General features: G+C 52.0%; 1 protein-coding gene across 1 annotated transcript; it reads left to right on the top strand.

Annotated features, from left to right (window-relative positions):
• Nucleotides 1-786: 786 nt before the first annotated feature.
• On the top strand, nt 787-26,723 carry LOC105695801 (netrin receptor UNC5B). The gene is made up of 11 exons (XM_012417734.1): nt 787-1,271; nt 9,916-10,120; nt 16,639-17,055; nt 17,546-17,827; nt 17,926-18,093; nt 18,331-18,495; nt 18,759-18,800; nt 21,541-21,678; nt 21,796-22,293; nt 22,458-23,394; nt 23,529-26,723. Exons 2-11 carry the CDS (start codon nt 10,039-10,041, stop codon nt 23,698-23,700), a joined length of 2,901 nt encoding a protein of 966 aa, XP_012273157.1. The 5' UTR covers nt 787-1,271; nt 9,916-10,038; the 3' UTR covers nt 23,701-26,723.
• Nucleotides 26,724-27,760: the final 1,037 nt, after the last annotated feature.

Genomic DNA, 27,760 nt, shown 5'->3' with positions numbered 1-27,760 from the left:
GTTACCGAACAAGGAATTGTCATCCAGCGATAAATGCCTCCGGAGATTTCGCCTTATCATTGGGGCCTCGATCAGGCCCCCTTTCCATGATCCTCTTCTTTTAAATATTCATCAACGTCAGCTGCTCCATTTTTCTTCTCGGCGCTTTCCTCGCCTCATTATCAACTTTGATTTAGATAAGGGCACCTACTTGGAATCATTTTTCTCTCGTCACCGTGGCTCGAGATCGCAGCTCATTACCGAAGTTCCTTTCAAATAATGTATCCCGGTATTTCGAGCAATTTGATGCCGTTGCTTAATTATCAATATCCCAATCCATTATCGCGATTCCTTCAAAATTACGCATTCGTTTCTTTAACTTGCGCAATTACTTAATTTCCAATCGTCAACCCTACTTAGAATGATTTTCCTCCCGGAAGCTAGATGTCACGGACAATTACTATGGTTAAAGATTTTAATCCGCCGCGGTCTGAGTTGTTCATTAGACAAAATAATTACCAGGGCTCCTTTGAAATAAAGTATCCTGGAATTACAATGAATTTCTCGTGGTTGCATAATTTTTAATCGTCGACCGTACCTTCGAACCCCTCCTCGCCGCTCGAGCGACGCCGAGCGTCTCCGCGTCGCAGCATCCCCGCGGGTCCAGCGCCACGACGCGCCCCCCACCCCGACGCGCTCCCACCAGCCGCACCCCACCACCAGTGATACCACCTCCACCGCATCTCGAGCCCGGCGCCCCAGAGGCGTCGCTTTTCCGACGAGCCAGTTGGCCGACATGAGCCGCGAGCGTCGCGACGTCGCGGAGGTTCCCTGTCCCCGGGCCTGTCCTCGATAAGCACCGCCGCTCTTATCGGCTCCCCGCGCAAACGACACGTGGGTTTTCCGCGGTCCGGCCAGGTGACCTCGTGCGTCGCGATGCCCCCTGCGTTCCTATCGCACGTACCTCCACCTAACTAGATAACGAAAAGTTCACTATCGAACATCTATAATCCCAAATAAAATGAAAATTAGAATTATACATGACCGCGGGGATGATTCGTGGTAATTGAGCCGGACACTGTTAATGGGATAGCTTGAAAGAAAATCACCCTTGATAAGGGGATAAGTTGGGAAAATCGGCGGGTGATATTTTCCAGCCGGTGTGAGGGGAGGTGCTATGTTTGGCAATTGCAAGTGATATTGTGCATGGATTAAGTGACTCGTGGTTTTGGAAAATCCTGGACCATCCCCTTCCCTCATGGATACTGGCACCCGGTAGTACGCGCTCCACGGTGAGACGGATAATATGTTTTATTTAGCATATTTATTTTTTAGAGCACTCCTTTAGAAGAATTTCCGGGGAAACCACGATATGTGTGGAGTTGGTACGGTGTTTCGAAAATAAGCACACCCCGTGTGGTCCGAGACCGCCGACGCCAGGCGCCGCGGCGCACTACTTTGCGATTAGCCGTAATCAACTATTCGCATGCGAGTGCTAATGCATCGGGATTAAAGAGCCACCGCTAATGGACACTGACCTCGACAACGTTTTCTTCTTGGCGCCTCCACTGGTCCCCTCGTCCGCGAATTGGCCCTACAACGTTCGCACATTGATTTTACAGCCGCCCTAAAATGCTGAGAAAATTGCCGGGATTTTATTTTCACCTCTAGACGAGATTGATCTCTCAATATGTGCTCGATCGAGGTGGTTCATTGAGTGCGCAATTGCGAGCGGAATAAAATTTCTCGTTAAAAAGTAGATGCATATTTTACAGCCACCCTGAAATGTCGATTAAACTGCCGGGATGATTTTTACTTCTGGATTAGATTAATCTCCCGATATGTGCGTAATCCAGGTGGTTTATTAAACGCGCAATTGCGAGCGGAAAAAGGTTTCTCGTTGAAGACGTGCCAGATGCAGATTTTAGAGCCACCCTAAAACGTCGATATAATTGCGAGGATAATTTTTATTCCCCGTTGAAATTAACCTCTCGATGTGCTCACTCGAGGTGACTCGTTAAACGCGCTATTGCGAGGGGGGAAAAATACATTTTTCGTTGGAAACGTGCTAGATGCATATTTTACACTCGCCGTTAAATGCCGAGAAAATTACCGGGATAATGTTTATTTCTCAATGAAATTAATCTCTCGATATGTGCGCGATCGAGGTGGCTCATTGAACGCACAATCGCGAGCGAGACGTTCTTCGTTGAAGGCGTGCTAGATGCATATTCCACTCGCTGAGTTGCTGAAAGTCACATGCAACACGGCGTCAGTCTTCGGTGTAATGAACTATTGTGCGATAAAGCCTGCATGAGAGGGCAAACGCACTTGGATAATACCCCGAGTATTCAGTGTACACAATATCAATGTACACCTGGGAGGAAGCTGTCGTTTGGGTGGAAGATCTTGAATTTCTTCGGAAATCTTTGGAGAGCTTTTCAAATGAAAATCGCCTCGGTGTTCATCCCGGAGTTCGAGGTAAATCCAGGCCCGAATGTGTTAGAAACGCCGGAGAGTAGTAGATTGTAAAAGTCGATTCGACTTTTCTTCTTTTTTTTTTCCCCCGAAAATCGCCATTACTTTCTTGCGGGCCGATTTAAATCACACCCGGGGACCAGGGAAGACTTTCCTGATTTATGGATGCAATGGTGCAGCGTTTGCGGTCCGCGGTCGCAAGCACTTAAGGGATTACGTCGTTCTCCATAACCATAGATCCTCGATTTTACATAGAAGCGAGAACCACCCCTTGTAGCTTTTTTGTTTTTTCTTCGGATTAAGAGGAATCCCCAACCGGGACGAGAACGCAAACCAGCGAGAATCCCTCATCGAATTTTGTATCCCTCTCGCTTCTCGATTTTAAATGTTATTAATTTAACCACGGTTTAACGCGCGCATGCAATCCGTCGCTTTGTAAGAGCGACGGCGTTTTAACGCGATATTTGCCGCGCCGCGCGGCTGAGGATATTTGCATAAAAATTATTAATGCAAATCGAGCTCGCGCAGATCCTGGGCCTATCGCGTATAATCGAACGCGTAAATATTTAGTCTTTTACCGGGGCTCCGATTGACAGGCGGCAGGATTTAAATTTAATGAAACACCTTCGGCCCGCTATTTACCTTGGGCACGCGGGAAATTTCGATTTCCCGCCCACGGTTTTCCCCCCTCGTCGGGACTCCCGGAGAATCGAAAATCTGCACACGGCCGTCCGAACGTTTTCGATAATTAAATTCCTGATTTCCCTTTAATGGCTGCCGGATTAAAGGGGATTACGCATAATGCGATTCCGACCGAGGACCTGGAGGAAAATGATTCCCCCAAATAAGACGTCCTAAACCTCCCCGGGAGGAAATTCCCACGGTAGATTAGAAAAACGAGGCATTCTTCCGGCAGGTTGAGGTTAGGAAAGATTTGCCGACTCCGAAAACGGGGAAAAATCCCGATAAATCCCGTAAAGGGCGCTTCCGGTAATCGCATTCTCGATCTCGCTTTAATGGTTCTGCATTAAAGAGGATTTCCGTGATGAGATTTTGCATGACGGTGCCTCACGACGTTGCGAAAGAAATTCCCTCCTCTCTCTATCCCTCTCTCCGTCCTTCTCCCTCGGCAGCGCGAGAGGCCATTATATTCCTGGATCCGAGATCTCTCTTTCCCTCCGACGTCGTGACGTAATTTTGATGGAGTAACCGACGTTTTAAACGAGTTGTCCGCTCGTTGGAATTTTTGTCGGGATCAAAGGTTAATGCCGGGACTCTCTGGGAAAGCGGGCTGCCTTTATGTCGTTCTTAATTTCGGAAATCCACGTAGCGGCCGTCACGGAGAAACAATCCCCGGCTGTAACTACGAGCTAAATGAGTAATTCCTTCCTGTCGTGTCCAGAAATTAAAGACGACGGCCTCGCCTGCGACGTGGATCTCGAGAGTAGAGTCAAAATTAACAAGATTGTATTTTTTTTCTCTCTCTTCGCGAAAGCTTCACTCGTCCTTCCAGGCAAAGAAAATTGCAAAGGCTTGGAGAGATTTTTTTTTTCTTTCAATTTCAATCCCACTCGGGGTACTTTCGCATGCAGTAATCGATTCTCGCGAAATCGTCGGGCCCGGAAGTTGTCAGCCTCGGCGAATATGCGAGGCGCATAGAGGGGCCAGTCATAAGGAGGAACCTATCTTCCATTGGACGTCTCGTATATACATTTCTCGAGGATTCTCATCGAACGGCCCAAAGAGAAGTCCAGACAACACGCAGGAAGTGTGTCCTGCACGTGATGCGAATGCCCACGTAGAGAGCTCGACCGATGCCAGACTTCTGGAGACTTTTACAATTTCCCCAGGGACCTTTCCAGCTCGAGAATAATGCCTCCGGGTTTTTACTCGCCCTCTCCTCCACCTTTTCTCCGTTTAACGCTCCCTGGCCAGTAATAGCTGTTAATTTCAATCCGCCTCTCGGGATGACGGACGTCCTCGCGGTCTGGGGACTCCTAGGAACTTTGTTAATTTTATTCCCTGGGTTCAGGCCCTGGGCTGAAATGGCGAAGGAGCCAAGCGTGCTTCTGGGGGAAATCTGAAAGTCGGTTATTTCTTTTTCGCAAACTATGTTGTCGTCTCCTAAAAGAAATTAATCGAGGAAATCGTTCGGACGTGACTCAAGGGAGCGCAGGTTGATGAGGCTGGTTGTTGGTTTTTCTATTTTTTTTTTCTTTTCCTCTCTCTGTCTCGTTTTTTTTTTCTTTCCCCGCCAGATCCGGCAGGGGGATTCCGAGGATAGAAATCCCGACACGGGGACTCGTGCCCGGGATTAAATTGATTGACGTGCGAACACGCGCCCCGTGGCAGGAACACAACGCGCGAAGTCGAGCCCGGTCAGGAAACACGTCGGACGTGATGGGGATGCGAAGCCGATGCTGCGACTTAGGAGTGACGTGCTCTCGTTCGAGCCCTCTAAGAGTCACTCCCGAGTCTGAGTCATTTCCCCTCATTAACATGCGGAAGAACCGGCCACGAGGCCGAAACGTTGTAATCGGGCCGAATCGAGACACGCACCGGCCCCGGCCGAACATCGCCGGCGCGACCCGACGATACCAGTTTCCTGTTCAACGATGCACCGCAGAGAAAAACATTCCCCACGAAGTTTGTAGGGAACAATACCCTCGACATCTTTTGTCCGAAACTTTTTTCTCCACGGTGGGTGGTTACCACGAAAAGTGGAGTCCACCCGAGGCGTTTCTGACCGCAGCGCGCGAGGTCGCTGGGCGTGGCGGCACCAGTTTTCGGGCCCTCTTCCCCTGACGAGTGCGAAGGTGTTTACATTCCAAAAACGATGATTCCATGCCAGATCTCCGGATTACCATCCACGGACTCGATACGCCAACAGACACCTGTTGATACCTCCCCAGCCGGGATCTCGAAATCTAACCTAAGAAGCGCGCTCCCCGCCAAAACGGCTTTTTAATATCGTTCCTCCACCTCGTCAGCCAGACCGGCACCTTCGTACAAGTCGACTCTAAGTTGGCTGACTCCTGGGTGCAGCGGTTCCTTCGTTCCTCCCGAGAAGTTGTAGAATTTCCCCCTAATCGCCGCACTTTCCCCCCGAAAACATCACGCGATACCGCGTACTCGGTTATTAGAGAAATCGGTATTCCTAGGTACAAAGAAATCCCCTTGAGTAATAACTTGGCGTGAAAGAAGTTCCACCTGATCGCCACACCTTGCCGTGTCCGAGTGGTGGCGTGGCACGCAAAGTCGTGTGCGCTCGTTACGTGGAAATCCGCGCCACAAGCCGAGCCAAGCCCTCGGCCGGTGGTTTCGTTTTTCAGCATCCATTGAGGATGCCGAAGGGCCGAGTATCCGGTGACTCTCGGGCCCATTGAGGCCCAGATCCTAAGAAGTCAGCGAAATCGGGGCCCGAGGCTTCTAGGGGCTTAGAAACGGAGCTGGGTCCGATTTTCACGGGGCCCGTCCACCTGGCACGCGCAAGGTTCCATCTGCGATCTGGATGGGGCCCGTGAGAAAATATCCCGGGGCCCTAGGGCCCCACAAAGGGCCCGTGTCGATTCGCCGATTCACGCTCCGACGAGCTTGTACCTTTCCGTGTAACGATTTTCGAGTGTCGATTCGGAAGCTCTCGAGAGGCGCAGATTTTTCACCCACTCCATGTCGGGCCCCTCGATTTATGGTCCTCAAGGCCATCGTGGGAAGAAAGGCCCAATCTCCCTGCGTGGAAATGGCGGAGCCTCGTGCCGTCTCTCTCGCTCTAAAGTCAGATACATCTTCAGGGTTTATGGGCCGGAGACGCGGCGCAGTAAATACTGTTTCGTGAATTGTTAGGGGCCCAAGGCCCGGAGTGATAAACTTTGATCGTCATCCTTTTTCCCAAAGTCACGACATACTATTTCGAGAAACTCGCGCGTTGAATTTGAATCCCATATCGAATTAAAAAGTCCTCGCTTACGGTTCGAGCTGGAAGCCAACTCCGGATGTGCTACATGAATCTCTCGAAAAAGGGCCCTAAAGAAATTTGTAGAAGGCCCAAATGGGCCAGGCATAATTTTCGGACGGCTTGGGAAATGGGGCCCGAGATCGAGAGCACAAAAGGAACACGAGAGCTGTTCTCTTCTCGGCAGGAGAGAACTCCAGCTGGGCCAGCCTAAGTTTTTCGACTCCCCGGGAAAGTCGAGGTACGCGGAAGCAGGTGGCAGCGAGGGGGTCGGAAAAAGTAGCCGGAAAAGGAGGAAAGTTGGGGGGGAAAAAAAAACGAGGGGTCCCAGGACGTGCATTAAATTCGAGAGACCGGTATCTCGGGGGAGGGATCTCGCACCTAGATGGGTCGGAGATAGCTCGCGCGTGAGACCGCGAGACCCACGAATAGCATCTGCTCGCATCTGGACCCCGAAGAGGCTGCCCAGAAGACGCGTATCTACGGAATCTTCATCTGCCAAGTGTAGACCGCGATCTGGGCCTCGTAAAGTCCTCCAGCCCACATCTCCACGGGGCTGACATGTTTATTTCGACCCGTAATCTTCTCGGATTACCGATGAAAAGAGACGAGCTCGGAAGGGACTGGTCGGACTCGCTCTAATGTAGATTTCACACGTCGCGTGCGCCTTCACTTTGCGCAAATTTATCACGAGCTCCTTCCGATATCTAAAAAACAGCCACCGATATTCCCCTCCTCCCCTAGTAGAAGAAACTGCATTTAGAAAATATTTTCAAAGCCTTCTTCCGACCTCTCCACGGTCCCCTCCCAGAAAAAGTGTTTATTGTCCCAAGTCCCAAACCAGGGGGAGTTAAATTACGGTCTCGTTAATAGTCCCAAGTGCGATAAAAAGATCATCGAGCCCCGCTCTTCCCGGGTTGGTATGTTCTAAATGACAAAAAAAAACCGATTTCACGCGTGCCCGCGACACGCTGACGGAAGCGCGCGCGTCTGGAGGCCGTTTTGCTCCCCCTAGGAGGTCCCTCGCCCTCCATTCGGGATTATTCCACGAGAGGAGTCCCGGGTCCTGCGGGAAACTCTTCAGGAGATCTCGAAATGTCAGCGGGGAAGCCAAAAAGCCGCGTCTCTCGACGAATTCGGGGCGAAGCTTCCAGGGGCTCAGCATTCGGAGCAACTGCAGCGTAAGAGGCCATGTGTCGCGGCCACGAGGAGGGAGCCCTAATCCTCGATATTAATATACGGTCAACGTATATAGGGCGAGTGAAAAAGGGGTTTCCATCGACGGGATCATCGCTTTTCCCTTGAATTTTCGGGAACACCTCTTGATGATCTTTCGGATCATCGTCCCGTTGACAATTCCGTATCGCCGACCGAAATCTGACGTCTCGGATAGGAGTTTCAAAGGCTCCGTCATCCCGGATTATCCCGCGAGGGACTCCCGAAGGAGTCCGGAATCCCGTGGGTTGCTTCCCGGGAGTCCAGGACATCGGCAGGATGTCGGTGCGGTTCGGTTCCCTCGGCTTTTTGGCCTACAGATTAGATTCGAATTCGGTTTGCCGGAGTTGGCGCATTCGGAGCTGCTGCGCTGTGAAATGCCATGTGTCCGTTGTCGGGCACAATGGCGCTGGCTGTCGGGAGTATTTTAAGCCTTTGAGTGGGTAATACCGGCGGTCCGTTTATAAATTGAGTCCTCGGCTCGGATTAGCGGCGAGCTCGATGGGAAATCTGTGTCGAGTTTTACACGTCCTGGACCCATAGGTCCTCGGAAGGGTCCTGGACGCCAGGCGGGATTCCCGATGGAAATCTCTTGCCGATGCCCTCCATTTCCTTCCTCGTTTCTCGAGATATCCCTAGGAACTCCTCCTCCACTCTGGGAGCGCTAGATCGATGGTGGGCTTAGGGTGGAACGTTTTTTTTCGACCCAGAGGTCTTTGGTTAAGCTGGATATTCTTCATCTTCATTACCCAGCTTCCATCAGCACGGTCGTGGGCTTCGAGCTGAATTCCGGCTTCGACTCGAATTTTGGAATCGTAGCGAGTGTCCTTTTCCACGGTATTATCGTCAAAACGAGATAATGGCGGCGTATTGAAACGACGAAAGGACCACTAATGACGGATCTGAATCCAGTGTCCTATGTCCTAGTTACACGCTTTGTCCCGCGCTCTCCATCAGAGTGGAGAGGATTTAGGATTATGCACTCCGCAACTCCTGGTGGCTCTTTTACATTTATTGAATCATGGGAATTATTGTGCCGGCGATTCGAACGGCCGTAATCTCTGTGACGAAGCCGACTCGATTCCATTTGGAAGGATTACGGAAAGAGATCTCCGACTTTCTCGTCGATGCTCGCTTAGCGTCTCTACGAAGTTCTTTCATTTTTATTTTTATTTTCTCTCCGAGTTGCGCAATCTTTTGTAATGACGACCTGGCCAGAATGACCCAGATCGATTTCACCTGCAATGTGCCGAGGTATATCTCCGGGTCTCGAGGATCGTGACGGATGATCGCCGAGCGGTCAGCTCTTAGAGGGCATAAAGTTCATCTTCCTATAGGAATTTCTTAATGTATTACAATGGAGGCATGATGGTTATTGGCCTATCCGTTGCCAGTCTTTATAACCCAGTTCGATGCCAAGTATGGAGTGTCGGCTACAGCAGGATCCCCCTGGGATCCCGAAGACAAATGATCACCCGATCCGCCAGCTCCTCCAGGTCCGACGAGCGCTCGGATGATCCTTCGATCATTAAGTCCTCGTAGATCCTTGTTACTGATTTCGGGTATCGAAATCGATCGGCTCGTGGACTGGGTCGAAATCGGATTCGTAAATTAGAAATCCACCGAACGGCTTTCCAACCACTCAACTGGTTCTCTTCTGGTCTCCGTGCAAATGGCGCCTCCACTAAACCTGTGCCATTAACATTCTCGCTTCCAAGAACGAGCGGCTTCTTAGGACATCGCATGAATTAGGGCCCCATGAGATTTCGGAAACGCGATATTTCGGAGGTGACTCCATCCAGGTCCTTCCAGGAGACGAGGTCTTATGGCTGGTCGTGGACATAACTCAGGTTCACCGTCTATCGGTTACCGGAATGGAGTCGGGCTCGATTAGCGCCACTTGCCGGAATGCCTGATATCTTAATCGTCCGGAGTCTCCGACACTCCGAGGATGTATATCGAGTGTCGAAACCGTACTCCTAACCTCGAGACGTACACATTAAGTTAAGCCACCAGTTGGATTTGCCACTTTGCCAAGGAAGTGCTCTTACAAGTAAAAACTGTCCCAGAGTATCTCGTCGATTTACTCGACTCTTCAACATTAGCTCTATTACATGGAAAGATTAGAGAAAATGTGAAAAAATTCTCACAGACTTTAAAAAAGGAGGAACTTCAATTTTTTACACATATATGTTGAGCCAATCGTTCCTCCTCCTGAATTCTGAAATTATGGAATCTTCCCGCTCGTTGATGGAGACACTCATTAACGATTCCCACCGTTCGTGTTCCAGGATCCGCGAAGTCCCGAGAGGTCCATAGATCGCAGAAGAAGGTGCCATTCTTCCCGGCAGGAACTTCATCGAGCCCACTTCGAGGACTTAAGATGGCCGAATGACCCGGTGCACAGCGTCGCAATGAGGCTGCGATCGTGCTCGTTCCTGCTGCTGTTGTACATCGTGCTGCCAGGATTGGTCCGTCCCTTCACCTCCGACGAGGGTAAGCGAAGACGCTATTCCGACGTGGCGCACCGAGCGCGAGTACTTGTCGCATAAATGCACACCGGGATTACGGGGAAGAAGGAGGGAGAGTGAGTTATGGGTCGCAGAGGGAAAGAGAGGGAGCCAGGTACAGGGTCCTTCGGTAGCGAGCAGAAGAGCGGGAGGGCGTAGGTCGTTAAGTTTGCCATTTAACTCGTGCCGTTGCCATAACGAGCTCTTAACGACGCCAGCTTGATCTCCGGATTCGGAAGGCTTTGATTCGTAAAGGTGCTAATTTCGAGCCGGCATTTTTAATTGGGCCGCGGGAGGGAATTTTTCTTTTTTTTTTTCCTGCCCAGGAAGAAGAACGCGAACGCAACGCGGGAGAATTCCGACTTTAGGGCGCGAAGTTGGGAGCTGGAACGTGATTTTTAGGCAGGAGGGTCCGGGGGGACATGATATGAGTGTTTTCGGGTTCCATGGGGTAACGAGTCGTTCGCATAATTTCGATGGCGAGTATCTCGCGAGGCGGAGTCGAGGCTCGCCGATTCCCGTCTCGGGTCACGCGTGCGGCGGTGGAGGGTCCGGGACGCCGGAGAGATTTTTGGCGAACGGTCTCACGACTCGATTAGCATCTCATTATCGGTCGGCCGGTTCGGCGGGGATTCTTAAAAGTTCGTTAGCTCGCATTCGCCGTATTCGAGGGCGCCCCACCGGTCCCGAGTCACTCGATACTTCCGGTACTCCTAATTGGAAGCCTCCAGTGTACCCGCTGTGTCTGGTGGTCGTGCACGTAGACTCGTTCGGCAGGATCACCTGGTAAGTGCACGTGTAGAAATTGACTCCACTGGCCCAGTGCTCCAATTAAGGTCGGACAGAGATTTTTGATAAGCGTTGGGCAAGATACCGGACCCCGTCCTCCTGTACCTCGATGAACCTATGGATTTCAAAATTCAAAAGCACGGGGAAATCGCCGATACTTTTCCAGGATTTTAAGACCGAACGTTACTTGTTATCGAATCGCATATTGTTTTATATTGTGTCTATCGGTTCTTGGGGAAGAAAAATTAAAAAAATTTTCACCGATTTTCGAGTGAACAGCCCATCGCTTGCAATCTCGCATCGCTCGCGAGCTCGTACTCCTACGGGGTGGAGAAACGAGAAAATTGAGTCTTGTTCGAAAATACATCGCGTTAGTCACATAAATTAGCTGGCTGGGAAAGCCTTGAGGGTTCGTTACCTCTTATTCGAGGGCATACCACCGGTCTCGGGTCATCCGATACTTCCGGTACTCCTAATTGGAAGTCGCGAGTACTAACTATATCTGGTGCACTCGCTAGTCCGACATAGCGCAAAGGCGGCGTCGATCGCTCATTACAACCCTGCATTCAAATCTCCCCGATCGTCATCTCGTTTATCGGTCGTTGTTCATCATTCAGGGCGTCGGATGAGTACATCGATATTAGGCATATTACAAATCATTGATTCTTAAACCTCGCTGGTTTAACTATCACAAAATGTTCAAGAGCGAATCATAGATCCCCAGTCACCGATTTTGCTCTCCCTCGTTCTCGAAGTTCATTTCGTAAGAATCGTCTTCGGTCGTTGTTCATAATTTAGCGTGTCGGATGAGTACATCGATATTACGCATATCGCAAATCATTGATACTTAAACCTCGCTGGTTTAAGTATCACAAAAGGTTCAAGAGCGAACCACGATTCCCCAGTCACCGATTCTGCTCTCCCTCGTTCTCGAAGTTCATTTCGTAAGAATCGTCCTCGATCATTGTTCGTCGTTCGGTGTGTCGGATAAGTCTGGAATCTCCGTGAATCAGCATAGATCGGCGCACCCATAGCGCACTCGCAGGCGAGTAAACGGAGCCAAGGAGGAGGGTAATTATCCGTAAAGTTAGTCGCAGGAGTCGACTCGCTGATTAGCGGCGCTCGCTCGACCGGTTACCTACTAACGTTTCGATGATGGATTACACTAGCCGGAGGTGGTTTTAAGCGGCATCCAAGAGGTGGTGCACGCACGGCCGAGAGGACTAATTATTGTCGTGCACGAGTGACGGATGACGGTGCGCCCTCTCGATGCACCGCTCTCTCGGGGGCCGATGGAAATGAAAAAAAGATGGCGCCGATGTGAGCGCATCCCTTCCGGCGACGGGCGATGATGCAACTTCGGGGCCATTTTTATCTCTTTGTCTCGTTATTTTCCTCTTCGAGCCGCTGCTCGGCTTCGGAGATTACTTAATGATAGAGCTTGGCCCGATGGGACGCGCGGTCCTCGCGTCGGTTAGCGCGCGTCGCCGCGTTTCCTCCATTACGGCCGTCGCGGCGCCGCGGAATAATCGAGGCGACTCGCCTCCTCCCGGACGACGCGATTGATTAGGGCTAATTAGAAGGTATACGGCCGCAGGTTTATTGATAATGCACGCCTGAATGGGCCGACACGGTGATTTAAAGCGGGATTTTTTTCCCGGGAAATCATCGTTGTTTAAGTTTTCCTCGTGGTAGCCTGTAATCGCGTGCCGTGGCGCCGCCTGACGGACGGAGTCGGTATTACGCGGCGTTTCAGGCTTTACAACGTAAATATGGAGGCTATAAGAAAGGCCCAAACCCCCGTGAAATTTTATTATTCATAAAAATTGTTTAAATGTCTATAAACAAATTTTGGAAAATTGAAATTTCACGGGTGTAAGGTCCTTCGTCATAGCCTCTATTCTCACGTTGTAGAGTGCGAGAGGATTCGGCGCGCCCGGTTTGGAGGAAAGTTTCATAAACGAGACCTCTTTGACGCCACTTTCGTAACACCTTAAAGCGCCATTCCACCCGGGAAATTACCGTTGTTTAAGTTTTCCTCGAGGTAGCCTGTAATCACGCGCCGAGGCGCCGCCTGGCGAACGGAGCCGATATTACCCGGCGTCGTCGCGGTACCCAAGAGGAATATCGACGAGAAAAGCTCGATCCCACTGATTTCTAATACGAAGAGTGCCCGACGGAACGACTCGGCGCACTTTTCCCGACTTTCGCAACGACTCTCGAGGTACTTCTTCCTTTTCCTCCCCCTCCTTCGGGGACGCAATCATCGGGCGTCGGCCTATCTCCTCTCGGCGTCGCCTCTCGCGGGTTCCGCGAAGCCGCGGAGTCGTGCGCGACTCCGCGACGAAAGGTCGGGTCAGCTTTAATTATCGTAAATCAAACGCGAGGAAGCCGACCGGGCGGGTTTCTTATACGAGCGAGCGTTATTGTTAAAACTCCCGCCGGGGGTGAGACGCCGTCCTGGGAATCGCGGGGTCACTCGGGGTCGTCGTGCTCCTTCCACGAGGCGGGCCGAAGTCGGCCGAGGAAAGAAAAAGAAGCCGGGATCGGTTCGAGTGCTTGCGAGGCGAAAGCTTTCGCAACGCGTGCCCTCGCGACCGGTGACGTCCTCGACTGAGCGCTAACGGGGAGCCCCTTCGGAAACCAAGATGGCCGCGGACTTCCGACAGCGCTCGAACTTAACGATAAGTGCATCTGCAGGAGCTGGAAATTGAACGTCGGAGTAAGTGGTTCGTTCGGTACCGGTATCGGCATACCCTGGAACTAGTTTCGAAGTGCCACGAGCCGGTGCGAGCGACGGCCGTCGATCGATCGATCGGCGCTGCTTTTGAAAGTGGCGCCACCGCGCGATAAGGAACTAAAAGGACACGCCGAGTACCGGCACGTCGGTCGGATGGACGCGCAGGGGTGGGTTTTTGCCTTCCAAGGTGTGCAAGAGGTGCATTCAAGAAACGCGTGCTTCTTGCGGCGGAAACGGCGGTGAAAGCCGCTTCGCGTGGCGCCGTTCGCCGATCGGGGATCTCCGAGGGAGTCGCCTGGTTCGAAGAGCCACCGCGGGGGGCGTGCACGAGGCGTCGTATCTGATTCTGTTATGCGCTTAATTACACGCCTTAACGTAGCGAGCGGCTGCCGCAGACGATTCGTATATATAATTCGTATCTTCTGCTTTCACGGCACCTCCCTTCAATTGCGGCCCTCCCCGTGCCCCCGGCCGCGCCATCTTGAAGTCTTTCCCGCTATTCATTCTCCCTCTCGGAATATATCCCGGCCACTCGGCTTTCCTCGGGATCCTCTCTTATCGCTGCTTGTACATCTTCGCTTCTTAGCCTCTTAACCACCTCTCTTTCTCGCCTCGACCTCGCGCTAATTGTCCCTCTCTCTCTCCCTCGCCTTTGAGGCCAGACTCGCGCCGATTCCGACGCCCTCTTGCCCTCTTTCTAGGGACCGACGACGGTACGCCCATCGAGAACCGTAACGACCATCCCGGATTTCCTCTAAAAAAAAAAAGAAAGAAAATTCCTTCCAAAGGACAAACCTCGGTGTACTCGTCAGCCAGCCGAGTTGTTTTCTTCTCTATTTACTTTCCCTCTTTGAGACCGCTGCTAAGCTTTCTTTGAGGTTCTCTCTTATCACGGATTGTACAGCTTCGCTTCTTAGCCTCTTAATTACCCCTCTTTTAATACGTCGAGGTATAGAAGTGTACGTGAGAAATGGATTAGCATGTAAACCGGCGTAGTTCCGTTTACGGGATCAGTGGTCAAAGAATAAATCTTCCTTTTTGTATGAAAAATCGACGACGATCAGCTGATCGCTCGAAAACTACCGCGATTGCGCCAAGTAGGACGGTTCTTCCTAGAGGAAAAAAAAGAAAATGGGACTTCGAGAAGTACGAACGCCGACATAATTGTTAACCAGCCGAGAAGTTTCCTCCTCTATTCATCCTCCCTCTTCGAGACCGTTCTCGGTTTTCCTCGAGATCATCTTATCGCCGCCTGTTCATCTCTCACGGCTCCTTAACTTAACTGCATCTCCTTCTCGGCCGGAGCTCGCGCTAATTGCCGCCCCTTTTTTACAAACGCTTCACGCTGACTCTTTGCTCCTATATTTCTCCCTACCGGCCTCGTTCATTGTCCGCGCGGTGTTCGATCCACTTTCGAGAGAGCGATCGCGGGTGCCATCTCGTTAGCCGCGATGACGATAGACCGATCTCCGGAAGGCCGGCGCGATTAGACGGCAGTCTCGTTACCCGCTCCGAGGAGCGATTAAGGCCCCTTCAGGGAGAATAATGGAGGCGCGGCTCTTTTCCACCAGGCGCCAGGAATCGGGCCGCAAAGGACCGAAACGACTCACCTCGTTTGATCGCCCGTCCTTCCTGGACCCTCGAATAAGACGTTCGTTAGTCCCACTCGGCCCTCTCTCCGCTAATGGCGTGAATCGCCTCGAAACCCCCTTAACGATCCCACTAAAAATCGTTGATCGACTGCTTTACTCAGCATTTGCATGCCACCACTGACCTCCTCATGATGGCGTCATTTGACTCGCTTGAAGTCCCTCGTATCACTACTTTGTTAGGTGGACTGGAGGTTTTAAAGGGTGTCAGCCAAACCGCGGAGTCAAAAGAAATCGACTTAATATTCGGCGAACCACAGGGCGGTCATTGTCGCCTCCACCCCCGGGGGGGATCCGGTGACGAGTCTTTTTTGTAACTCGATGCACTCCTCGGGGGTGGCGCCAAAAAGATGGACTGCCGATCGGAGGTTTCCCCCTTTCCGACACGCGTACGGTCGTCGTCCGCACGGCTGAAATAACAAGACCTCGGGAAACAAGGCTCTTCTTGTCCCGGTCTTTTTCTAGACTTTTTCCGGGTCCGTCTTTCTCCGTCTCCGAGCAAGTGGCACTCGAGCCGGTCCTACTCGGTCGGCGCGTCTCTCTCCTTCCCGTAGTGTGCCCTTTCCATTTTCCGCCTCTCTTCGTCCTGGGCCTGTTAAATACTCGCATCTCTCTCTACCCGGGCCCCTCTTTCTCCATCTCTCTCGCTGAAACTCTCTCTCTCGTGTACTTCGCTTAATTAAGAGACTTCGTGTGTGGCCCGAGCACTCCAAGATCCCGTACACGGTGGGAGCCTGCCCCACCGGGTGAGCAGACAATCCCAGCCGAACCTGATTTGGGACAAGTTGGCGACCTGGTATCTGCAGAAGAGACACGACCAACTGCTAACTAGTTGTCCAATGTTGCTAACGAGGCCTCATACAGATCTAGTCGGATAGCGACTCGAGACGGCCTCAATGAGGTCCCGTGGCTCCTCCACGGTGCGGAATGGCGGACCCACTTGTGGCGCCCTTCTTTTATTTTCGAGATCCCATGGAGCTTCTTCATTGTCTTCTCTTCTCGACGAGAGATAGGCGCAATTTATGCGAAACCACCGGGGTCTTGGGTCGATTGATCCGGATGGTTCACGGTCGGGGTGCCGTCACTTCGTTGGCTTATACATGCTCATCCGCTTACCCTGATTGAATTATCGGGAACCGATGAAACCGGTAACGATCCCCTTTTCGTTTATTACCAGATAACCCATCTCCGCCGGAAACGCGATCTCTCGTGAATTAAACGGCGGATAAATAAAACGAACGTAATTGGATACATTTTCCATTAGTGGCGAGCTCCCCTTGATCCTGGATCGGGATTTAAGGTTCCCCGACGGTCTTGACTTTGCAGAACCCGAGGATGCCAACGAGGACGAGGAGTCCTACTTGCTGGAGGAGGACGACGACATGCCCTCGGCTACCATCGCCACCGACACGGAGCTCATCTCCGAGGGTGGCGGATACCTGCCCGTCTTCCTGGCAGAGCCTCTGGATGCGTTCGTCGTCAAGAACAAACCAGCCACCCTGAAGTGCAAGGCCGCCCACGCTCTGGAGGTGTACTTCCGCTGCAATGGCGAGAGGATCGAGGGTTTCCAGCAGCAAGATTTCGTTGATCCACACACCGGGACTAGGATCGTCGATTGCGAACTCAATGTCACCAGAGATCAGATCGAGGAGTACTTTGGGAAGGACAAGTTCAAGTGCGAGTGCATCGCCTGGTCAGGGTCGGGACAGATCAAGAGTCAGCCGGCCACGGTGGACGTCGCCTGTGAGTACTTTTCCTCGTTAAGTAACAGTCGATGCACAAAACGTGTCGTTTTTGCTGATGAGCAAAATTGATCTTGGCTTTTCATTGGTCTTGTCCGTGCACGGATCGCGTGATCGGTCTTGACCGGTCCAACGGGGCAAAAGGTGCGAGACCAAGATCCATTTTGCTGATCACCGGCAGAAACGGCCGATTAGGCGATGGTCTCGATACGCGTCATAGAGACCTCGTTGGTCCGGCTCTTCCTGGCCGTGAATCGAGAAGGTCGTCCGGTAATTATCACGGCGGATTGGCATCCGTTGACCGAGCCGAGCGCTGGGATGACGGTGCAGGAACGTTAATGCATCCGCTCGGGCGTCCCGGATCTCGTCCGAGATGATCGGGACCCTCGAGGACACTTAAGACCCGTCAGAACCGCGAAGAGCCGGTCCGGTGGGTTTGCTCCTGGTGTTTCTGGGCCCTCACGAGTGCCTTTCCCTCCGGTTCCCTTCAGACCTGAAGAAGCAGTTCGAATCTCCGCCATATTCCGTGTCCGTGGAGGCCGGACAGGGCACGGAGATCCGCTGCCTTCCCCCGGTAGGGGTGCCACCCCCCAGGGTCTACTGGCTGCGAAATGGGGCCGCCCTGGACACGGACACCGACACTTTGCTGGTGTCCAGCGAGGGCCACCTTCTGCTGGGACAAGCCAAACTCAGCCACCAGGCAAACTACACCTGCGTGGCGGAAAACATCGCTGCTAAACGACTCAGCGAGCCTGCCAGTCTGACCGTCTACGGTACGTCCCGACGCCCCAACGTCCAACGTCAAAGAAGGTTCCAGCTGTGTGTTGGGTTTCCCTGATAACCAATTCTTTCTGAAATGTTTTCGATCCAGTGAACGGTGGTTGGTCCTCCTGGTCGGCCTGGTCCGAGTGCCATTCGCGATGCGCAAAGGGCGGACAGAAGCGGACGAGGACCTGCACGAACCCGGCGCCCATGAACGGCGGACAACCCTGTCTGGGCCCGGCCCAACAGAAGATGGACTGCAACACTGCCTGCCCAGGTAAGTCTCAGACTCCCATCGTCCGTCTCGTTCGTAACTCCGACCTCGAGTAACATGCTCCGACGAATTTTTGCATCGCATGCTTACTCTGGACCAGCGGGAGTCCTGGAGGAGTTCACCAATAACCTCGGTGAGACGGTCTTCCCAGTTCGAGTGGGCAATCTCGCCCGGCCAAGACTGGATCCACGGAATGAAATGCGGACTTTTAACGGCGTCGTTTGGTTTCTTGTTGCACAGTGGTCGACGGTGGCTGGTCGAGGTGGTCGGCGTGGTCGGTCTGCGGAAGCGACTGCACTCATACCAGGAGAAGGTCCTGCGACGAACCTCCACCTAGCCATGGAGGCCGGGCCTGCCCCGGTCGGGACATCAGTGTGGCCAACTGCACGGGAGGGATGTGCAACGGTGAGTGCTCCTTCGTTTCCCTTCGACTTCGAGATGCGTCCAGATACCGGTTCCACGTGTCTAGCGATATCTCCCCGATATCGGTATCCATGTCGACGTCGGCCTGGATCCTCGTGAGTTTCCGTTTCACCAGGCCCGACCCTGGTTTCCCTTTTACTTCGATTTTCTCCCTTTTTATTTCGTCCTCTTCAACCTTTCCTCCCGACCCCTCGCTCGCCGCTCTGCCTGGCCAAATGTAAATCTCGCTCGAATGGTTCTTGCAGTTGGCAGTGCCAAGATGGGAGGAGCCCAGCTGACCGAGGAAGGTGAGTCTTGAGAATCTCTCGCATGCTTTTCTTTTACGCTCTGAGGAACTTCGAGGGGTTCGCAGTGGTGCGCAATTCCTGCCCAGAGAAATTGCCTCCACCTTGTGCATAAATTATCCCCGATCACTGATCCCACCCAGTTTACGTGCAATCGTGTAAAGTTGTTAAATTGGACCGGGGTATTAATACTAGTTCGACGTTTGACCGATTCGATTTGAGGGAAAAATTCCCTTGGAAAAATCCCCGAGACTGGAATTAATTGAAACGTTAATTTTACAAGCCCAATTATTTTGGTTGCTGCTCAAGTTACCGCGAGGTTGGACAGGGACGATTTCGGCAGGACGAGGGAACCTTCGAATTTGCACTTGCCCTTCTCTGGCCATGGTTCGTTTACCCTGGCGAGGGGTTCCCGGTTGAAAGATAAACCTCCAACGACCCCCTTACGACCCGACCTCCGACCACCGGGTCCTCTTTCGGGTCGCCGAATTCTATGGAAGGATCCGTTTATGAACTTTAATACATCCCTTCGGCCCAGCAAATGAATTTCAAAGGACCCCGTTGAGCAAACCTAGAAAAACATCGTGCCGGAACACGAAACGTGTTCGTTTAACGACGAGCCGTCATATCACTAAACTATCAAGCACGACAAAATTCGAATCCACCGGGTCAGCGAAGAATTACTCGATTCCGTGAGAAACGTTCACTTCCGCACATTCCAATGGTAGAAAACGAAAGACCATCCTCAAAGTATCACCCTGGAGAAACAGGGTGGAAAATCGGAGGTGGAGGCCCCGACTCCCGGGAGCGGCCATCTTGAATTCTCGCGATCGAGCTCCCCCGAGAAATCAGCCGGACGGCGCGGAGCGTCCCTTAAACGGGTGCTCCTATTTACTTTTAATTAGGGCACCGCTTAATAATTGACGCTTTCCAAGGGGGGATACCCTAATTGCCGGTGATATAAACAATTGAAACAATGGCGGAGCCGCTCAGGGCAATCCGAAAAAGGGCCGACCACCCCCTGGACTGGTCGGGGCGAACTCCATCGAGCGAGCCACATCAAAGTTGCACGCGATACGGTTAGGCCTCCGGGGGTGGGTTTAATATTGAAGAAAATTATGTAATCGGCCCCCTCCGGCCCCGCGAGGAGGGAAATTGATCGCGCATGCAAATAAAGTGGCATTATCGTGCGCCGTACGTGGGCCCGTACGTTTATGCACACCGCGAGGGGCGCTCGCCTCGGGAACCCCCCTGAATGTCGAAGTAGGCTCGATTCTCGTGAAAGCGACGGTAAAATATAGAGAAGCTCGCCGGCTATTTTTAAGGCTGCCGCCCAAGGTGCGGGGGCGGCCCTGCACCTTCGCGTGCGGTTGCCAACCCTGTTCAATGGGAAAGAAAGGAACGTCCACTTGGGGGGAAACGCTGGAAACCGCCGGCCATTTTTCCCCGGGACGCGCGATTAGCGCTATCAATTCCGCGGCCTTGTAATTCAGTCTACCCGTCGTTCTACCTTTACCCTCGATTTTACCATTCGTTCAAAATTGATACCGAACGAAATTAGCCATTTTTCTCTGAGGGGTTGCGCGGTCCCGGCTCGTAAGAAGATTTCGCGAGTTTCAGGGGTCGTTCGTTTGCCCAGAGGCAAACGCGTCAAAATGATGTATCGGCCCAATTAGGGGGTAGCGAGGTAATTCTACGACACACGTCACGAGGACCCCGAGTATCGGGGCACGGGCTCGATTCTTGGGGAACCGATGATAAACTATCGGAGAAGCTCGACCGGCTATTTTTAAGGCCGCCATTCGAGAAGAGAGGGCGAGCCGCACGTGCACCTTTGCGATCGGCACCCCCGTTAAAGCGAGCGAAAAGGCCGAGGTACGCAGGGGTGGCCATGTGGGAAAGTGAGAAAAGTGCTATTAACCCGTGACGGGTAAAAATGGCCCCTCAATTGCCCGGCCGAAACTCTCGCACCTCCGTGCCGGGCCAACGTGGATTTTTTTTCGAACCACCTCTTTTCGCTTTTTCCACGTTTCTTTTATTCGGGGGGATAAACGAATCCCGGAGTTTTCGCCCGACCAGGTTTTCGGTCCCGGTGAAATTCGACGAGCCCGCCAATTAAGGGATGCAAAATGCAGGAGATTCGCCGGGGTCGGGACCAAGGGGGTGGAACACGGGGAAGGAAGTCGCGAAACTCTCGGGGTTCGCGTCGAATAAATTGTCGGGAGATCCACTCGTTTCCCAGCCGACGCTTCGTCGCGTTGTCGATACTTCTCGCGTGGAATTGCAAAGTAGCCGGCGGAGCATACAATTTGGATCGATCGGGCCTTTTTTTCCACCCCCGGGTAAAAGAAGGGCCGCCCAGCTCCGTCTCGACGGCGGGTAACAAGTGTTCGGCCCCCGCCCTCCGTAGACGTCAGGGACGTGGGAATCATGGAAATCGCGGAATTGAAAAACGAACTCGGCGAATCCATCTCGAGGCTTCGTCTTCACGTGGCGGGGAAGAAAGTAACTCCGAGATATACCGGACCCATCGATCCCCCTCGGCTTTCGACGTCTATTGTGCGTCTTGTAAAGCGGAACCTCGAGAAATCGAAGAAATGGTAAAAATCGTCGAAATCTTGGAAATCCACACATCGAGTGCGGGACCGTTCCTTTCGACTTTGAAAAGCGTAATCGAGAGTCTTAAAGTTACCACACGATTGCCGGATCGTCTCGTTGAGTCCCCAAAATCATTCTTTTCCAGTCAACCACCAAATGGACGTGGCACTGTACGCAGGCCTGACGGTAGCCTGTGTGGTGATCGGAGGATTGGCCTTTTTCCTGACGAGGATCCTACGACGGAAGGGTCGGGACCATTCCCTCTACTCCATGGCTAGAAACGGTAAGGCACTAACGATGTGACGTAACGATGTCCCCATGAGAAATTACTTACTCCTCGTTAGCGCGAACGCCGGATCGGGACGTCCAAGTCAAGTCGCGGGTGGTTTGTGGGTTGCAGAGTTCCAGCCGGAGTTCTTTCCAGACCAGGACAAGAAGCTGAGTCTGCAGCCGGACGTGACGGCAACCACCGTCCCGGCGTGCTACGAGTACCCCTTCGACCCCAAACTGTCCATGTCCAGGTCCCTTTCCGAGCACCATTACGACGTGCCCCATCTTTCCATCCCACCCCAACCGTCGCCCATGTCCCCGACCCCCAGCACCTCCACCCAAGAGTCCTGCAGCGACAAGCAGGTGAGCTCGGACAGCGAGAACAGCGTCAGCAGCTCGTACCCCTCATCCGACTCGACATACAATGTCGCGTCTGAGAGCGTCCGGTTGCCAAAACTGGAGGCTGGGAACGTAGCTCGCGCAGCCGTCAACGCCAAAGGAGCGTTGCTGGTGCTCCCGGAATCCGGGATCTCCATGTCGGTTCCCGAGGGCGCGGTTCCTAAGCCGACGAAGGAGGAGCTCTACCTAGCCGTCCTCAACGAGGACAGGTTCAGGCCCCGACTGCCAGGTCAGTGGAAAGATTTTTTACTCGACAGTTCATCGATTTGCCGGGACTCCAGGACCTAGAACCAAACATGAAACCAAACTGCCTGGTGTAGATGTTCGATCTGGTGGATCTAGGCCATCAAAATCGGACATGCAGGGCGCGAAGTAACCCCTTCTTCTCCACAGAGGGTATAACCCAGCTATCCGCGGTGGTGACTTGCGGCCCTTCGTCGGCAACCTTCAACAAACCAGTGATCCTCCAATTCGAGCACTGCGCGATGCTCCACCCAGCCAGCTGGGAGTTGACCGTGTGGGCCAGCGACAGTCTGGACCCCGATGATCCGAGCAAAGACCAAGTGGTCTGGTCACGAGTCCTGACCCTAGGCAACGAGACCATCAACACGCCGTTGTTCACCCAGCTGGACCACGCGGAGGCCTTCATAGTGACGGAACAGCTCAGAAGCTACGTCCTGGCCGGCCAAAGCTGCGAGAACTCGATGGCGACGAAAAGGCTCAGGCTAGCACTGTTCGCCAGCCCAGCAGGCCAGGGTTGCGTCAGGGTCTACACCGTGGAAGACACCAAAGCCGCGACCAAGGCCATCCAAGACAGGGAGTCCCAAGTCAGGGGGTACCTCCTGGACAAGCCCCGCACCCTGCTATTCCAGGACAACGGAGAATCGCTATGTGTCAGCTTGGAGGAGGTCGGCAACGAGTGGCAGAGCAAGTCCCCAACGGAACGCCAGGAGGTTCCCTTCAGGGACATGTGGAACTGTCCGGAGAACGGAAGACACGTGTCTTTTGGACTGGACACTGGGTTCGGATCCTCTGCCACGAGGAGCTACAAGCTGCAAGTGTGCCAGGGGAACTCGGATGCCAGGCAAGTCTTCAGAATCGTCTACGATGGCACCAAGCAGCTCATCTCTTCTGGCAGCGTCACCAGACCTCTCAGGGAAGTCACCGTTGTCAGCAGCGGACACGCCAACAACACCAGCACGGACTCCACGACGCTCAGACCTTTCCGGTTCACCAGGTCCCTCAGAAAGCAGCTCTGTCAATGTCTGGACCCTCCTAACGCCCTCGGGAATGACTGGAGGATGCTGGCTCAAAGACTTCAAGTCGACAGGTAGGTCCGATTTTATTTTCCGCGATTCCGACGTTCCTCGAGAAGGAACCTGGGTTCACTCCTTTCGAACACCTCGATTCGAGTCCCAATCGCGATCCCTTGATCATCTTCGGGGTTTCCTCGCCTGTTTCCAGGTACATCAACTACTTCGCGACGAAGGCGAGTCCTACGGAGCACATCCTGGACCTGTGGGAAGCCAGGCACCGGGAACCCACGGCAGTGACGGATCTGTTGAACCATCTCAGGGTAATGGGCAGGACCGATGCGGCAACCATACTCGAGGCCCAACTGGGCCCGTGGCTCTGAAGTGCATCTCGGAAGAAAGGACCATCCGACGAGCCCAAGTGATAATTTAAAATTAATGTGAGCAGTGAGAGTTAAAATGAACGATGCCCGAGTGACTTCGGTGACGCTAGTGAGGGTGAAGTGCTTCGATGGGTTCCCACGAAACGGACGTCAGGGGACTTTTGCGGAAAGTCGCCGAACGGCGATGTCCTGGTCTAACCAGGATAACGTCCGCCGACCCGGTCGACCAGCCCAGGTTTTATTAAGGTAAAAATGGCCGATCTGGTTCACCGACCCAGGGTGCATTTTATGATCGTTAAGGCGGAGAGTGGCTGGCCCAATCGTTGGCTCGCTGGTCCTGGTTTTACCCGACGATGAGGTAAAGAAAGTTCTGGCTTAACGACTCGGGTTTTCACCGGACTAAAAGATGGCCGACTCGGTGACACCGAAACACTGCCTTAAACCTGCGCGGCGCTCGAGCGTCCCGCTGCTTTATACTTGTACATAGAAACGAGGTTTTACCCGCGCGATTGTTGTAGGCGAACGAAGGCGCTCCCAGAGTTCAGTGAAAATGGGAGGTTCAGGGTCCTCGATGTCTCGATACGCCTCGAATGGTGAAGTTAGAAACCGTACTGATACCCCGGATTCCCGGAGCGACTCGTGTTGACGTCCCTAACCGCGACGTTTTCGGCCGAGTGATAGAAATTCCGATTTCTCGTTTTCTTTCGAACCTACCGGTGTATTCCTCGCGTAAAGAGAAAAAGAGTTTGTACAGAGATGTAGATTTACGTCGTTGGGAAATCGATTATCGAGTGCACTTTGCGAAGCGGTCCAACCGGTTGGAGAAATGGCCGGCGCGCGCACTCGGTAGGAACGCGCGTTCAAGATGGCCGCCGAGCGTCGCTCCGGGTTTCTCTCAACTGAATACTTTAGAGTGTCTGTTCTATGCATAGAGGCTACGAAAATGGAAACGCCGTGCGAAAAACACACACGCGAGAGGGAAGTTAGACGCCGAGATATTAATTTCTGCAAACCTACACGGATATTCCCTGGAAATACACGTGCTTGTGCCATACCTGCACGACGCAACTTTCATCGCTTTCTGTTTCTAATGAAGACTTACGAGGCACTGCTTAGCACGCGTATATTTTAGGAGTCTCAAGAAACAAACTCGAGGCAAGAGGCAACCCCCGGAATTCTCCGTCTGACTTCCTCTCGACATTTTGAACAGTAAACGTGCTATAATGGTTCCTTCGTTATTTGCGAATATCATAATTCCGCTCTGTCGGGCCGCGCATTTCTTGGATCAACATTTTCTGCGTTGATGAAACGAACACCGACACCGTCTATGCATTTAAGCCCGTCTCATCCTAAACTTTGTTGGTAATGACACTGCCTACATGTTAAATGTGAATAATCAAAAGAGAATGGAGTTTTTCTCTCTCTTTTTCTTTTTTTTTCTATTATTGTAACCGCGACTTCGCGAGGACTTTTAACGGCGAGTCGAGGACGTCATAGAGACTATACGTTTAGATGGATATATTTATATAAATATATGTATACATGCATACGTACGGAAAAAAAAAAAGAAGAAACATGCAGGATGTATCGACGTTCGTGTATAATCGAGAACCGTCTCGATCGATTGTTATACGGGGGCACAAAATGCCGCCGATTAATTTCTCTTCTCGAATCGTGCCAAAATTCTCCGTTCGTCACCTCCTTTTTTTACGCTCATTTTCCTCACGAATTTCTAATCAAGTTACAGGTAAGAACTCGACTCTCGAATTTTCTTCATCTTCCGCACATTGTTACGCGTTATTTCTCTTTCGCGAGTTATAAACAGCAGAGATTTTCGCTCCTTGTACATAACACACGGATTTACATTTCGTCGAAGGGAACGATCGCCGGCGGGAATTTTGAAATTCACTCGAGAGCTGTGGAAATGCACTACCATCCGATTAAACAAATTGTTAGGGGCTCGCACTTGCGGAGAATATTATTCGAGAGTCGAGTCCCGGTTTTGCGTATTCAATTAACGTTTCTATAATTTGGTCGGCATTGACAAGTAACGTTAAAATGGTCTCGGTGCGCGGAGGCGCCATCGAAGTACCGATCGCGCGTCGCACCGTATTCATTTTAATAAGCGAACGAAAATCCGTTAATACACGCGTACGCGGTTCATTTGGAAGATTGTATATTTGTTACTTTCAACGAATAAAATATTCTTGTATACCGAAAATAATTCGTTACATATACTTACATGCATTGGAACCCACTTAACAGTTTGTACACCGACCGGGCCGAGTTAGTCGAATATCCGCGACACTTAAAGTGGCCTGTAATGATCAGTGTGTCGCCTTTACAGGAATTCCCCTTCTCGTCTCGCGTGTTCCCGGAAGCCGGGTCTTAAACGCTTTAATTTAATCATTCGCAGGCATTAATCATCCCCGAAGGTGCAATTCCTCGAGCATGGACATGGGCGCGCTCGGGGCCCACCGGAGAGCGCAAAAGCGGACATGCTCGGGAGACATGAATGCTTGTAAGTGCTAAAAGAGGCTTGTCGTTGCTACCTAGCCTACTTGTTTTAATCATGCCGACACTTACACGCGTGTCCTAGCTAGGACGCTTGTTCATTTAGTGGATCGCCGCGCGCATTAGAGCCGCCTTAACGGGCCTTCAAATTTGCATCCTATTCGCTGCACGCTCGGACACTCTAATAACGTCCAAAGGACATGCACAAAAAGAGAAAGTGCCGACCAGGTAAAAAAAAGAAACGTTAAAAGTGCCTCTCGAAACTCTCGGCTATCTGCGCGGGTGAGAGGCGCATTAACGGGTATTAAATTTGCATCCTTGTACCGAACTTGAGCCTCTAATCCGGGCGATTTTGTCCCCTTACAGAGGCATTCGAAATTTATTTTCACGCCTCTATTAACGCAATTAATGCCTCGATAATTCTCGCATTATTACCAGCACTAAATAAAAAATACCCGCGATCAGGCTTGGCTACTTTTAAAACCGGTTAGTCTAGTAAGTCCCCGTCAAGCCGATTTAGTCCTTAAAATTCATCAGCGTAAAAGCTCGAGCATGCGAAGCGTCGTAAATCTCCGGGTAAATCGATTTAACGATAAACCCGATCGGGGCTGGTATATACTTAAGTGTTTTAAAATGAAAACTTTTTACCCAAAGGCTAACTGAATAAATATACAAATATTCTAATTACTCGGAATGGACGTTTTACCCGTTTGAAGGGAGCGCTTCCGATCGAGACTAATCAAACCGAACGTCTTCGCGGTTCGTCGCGAGCGGCGCTACGATCGCTGCGTTTCCTTCGCCCCACCTCGAGACTTTATTGTCTCGTATATAACGTTCTACGTTGAATTAACTAATATACTCGTGCCGTCTCGCTTCCTGAGGTGGGAGATAAACGATATATTATCGCACTTATTCAATATCGCGTGACACTTGTCGCACGCGAGGCGAGAATCGCCGCGTGCGTCTCGCGATATGTCATACACGATTCCTGTCGCGTGCGTACGACGAGTGCGACGGTTACGCGTTTTGCGTGAGCGTAACGGCGGATATCATTAGTCGAACGAGTGCATCGCTCGTTGTTGCCGTTCTCTTTCATTTAATTCCCGTTTTAATTCGTCCCGATGTGCTTGGAGATTAAGCTATCCTGATTTATTAATCCCGGATCGCGGGCCGAATCCATATCGCGGAGTAATCGATTACGTTTACCGGTTTAACGAGCCGCGACCGTGATTAACGAAATTAACGGCGCGGCACGATTTAAGGAACATTTAATCCTCGACACGGGGGTGCAATTATTCACGATAATGAATTATCAAGTTATTAAGTATTTCGGAGTAATCTTCCGGGGATTACTCAATTATTAAAGTTCCGAGTCGCGCGGGGTCTTATCCCGATAGTTCTTAAGCCGAGGATTATCCCGAAGGATGAGCTTTATCAAGGCATTCCTTTCAGGAGACAATGGCGGTCCGATCGAAGGCTTCCGGATATTTCCCCCGGAAGTGCACACGCGGCCCTGGAGAAGAGCACCTCGGCGATTCGACAATGG

The sequence above is a fragment of the Orussus abietinus genome, unplaced genomic scaffold (genome assembly GCF_000612105.2).
Source record: "Orussus abietinus isolate OABI.00-Male unplaced genomic scaffold, Oabi_2.0 scaffold4, whole genome shotgun sequence".
Lineage (NCBI taxonomy): Eukaryota > Metazoa > Arthropoda > Insecta > Hymenoptera > Orussidae > Orussus > Orussus abietinus.
Note: the sequence above shows the minus strand (reverse complement) of the source record. Positions and strands in the feature narration are given on the sequence as shown.

Coding starts and splice junctions, on each gene's coding strand:
- LOC105695801 (XM_012417734.1), top strand. CDS start 10,039: ATGAGGCTGCGATCGTGCTCGTTCCTGCTGCTGTTGTACATCGTGCTG. Junction 18,801..21,540: donor AGCCCAGCTGACCGAGGAAG/GTGAGTCTTGAG, acceptor ATTCTTTTCCAG/TCAACCACCAAATGGACGTG. Junction 22,294..22,457: donor GTTCAGGCCCCGACTGCCAG/GTCAGTGGAAAG, acceptor TCTTCTCCACAG/AGGGTATAACCCAGCTATCC.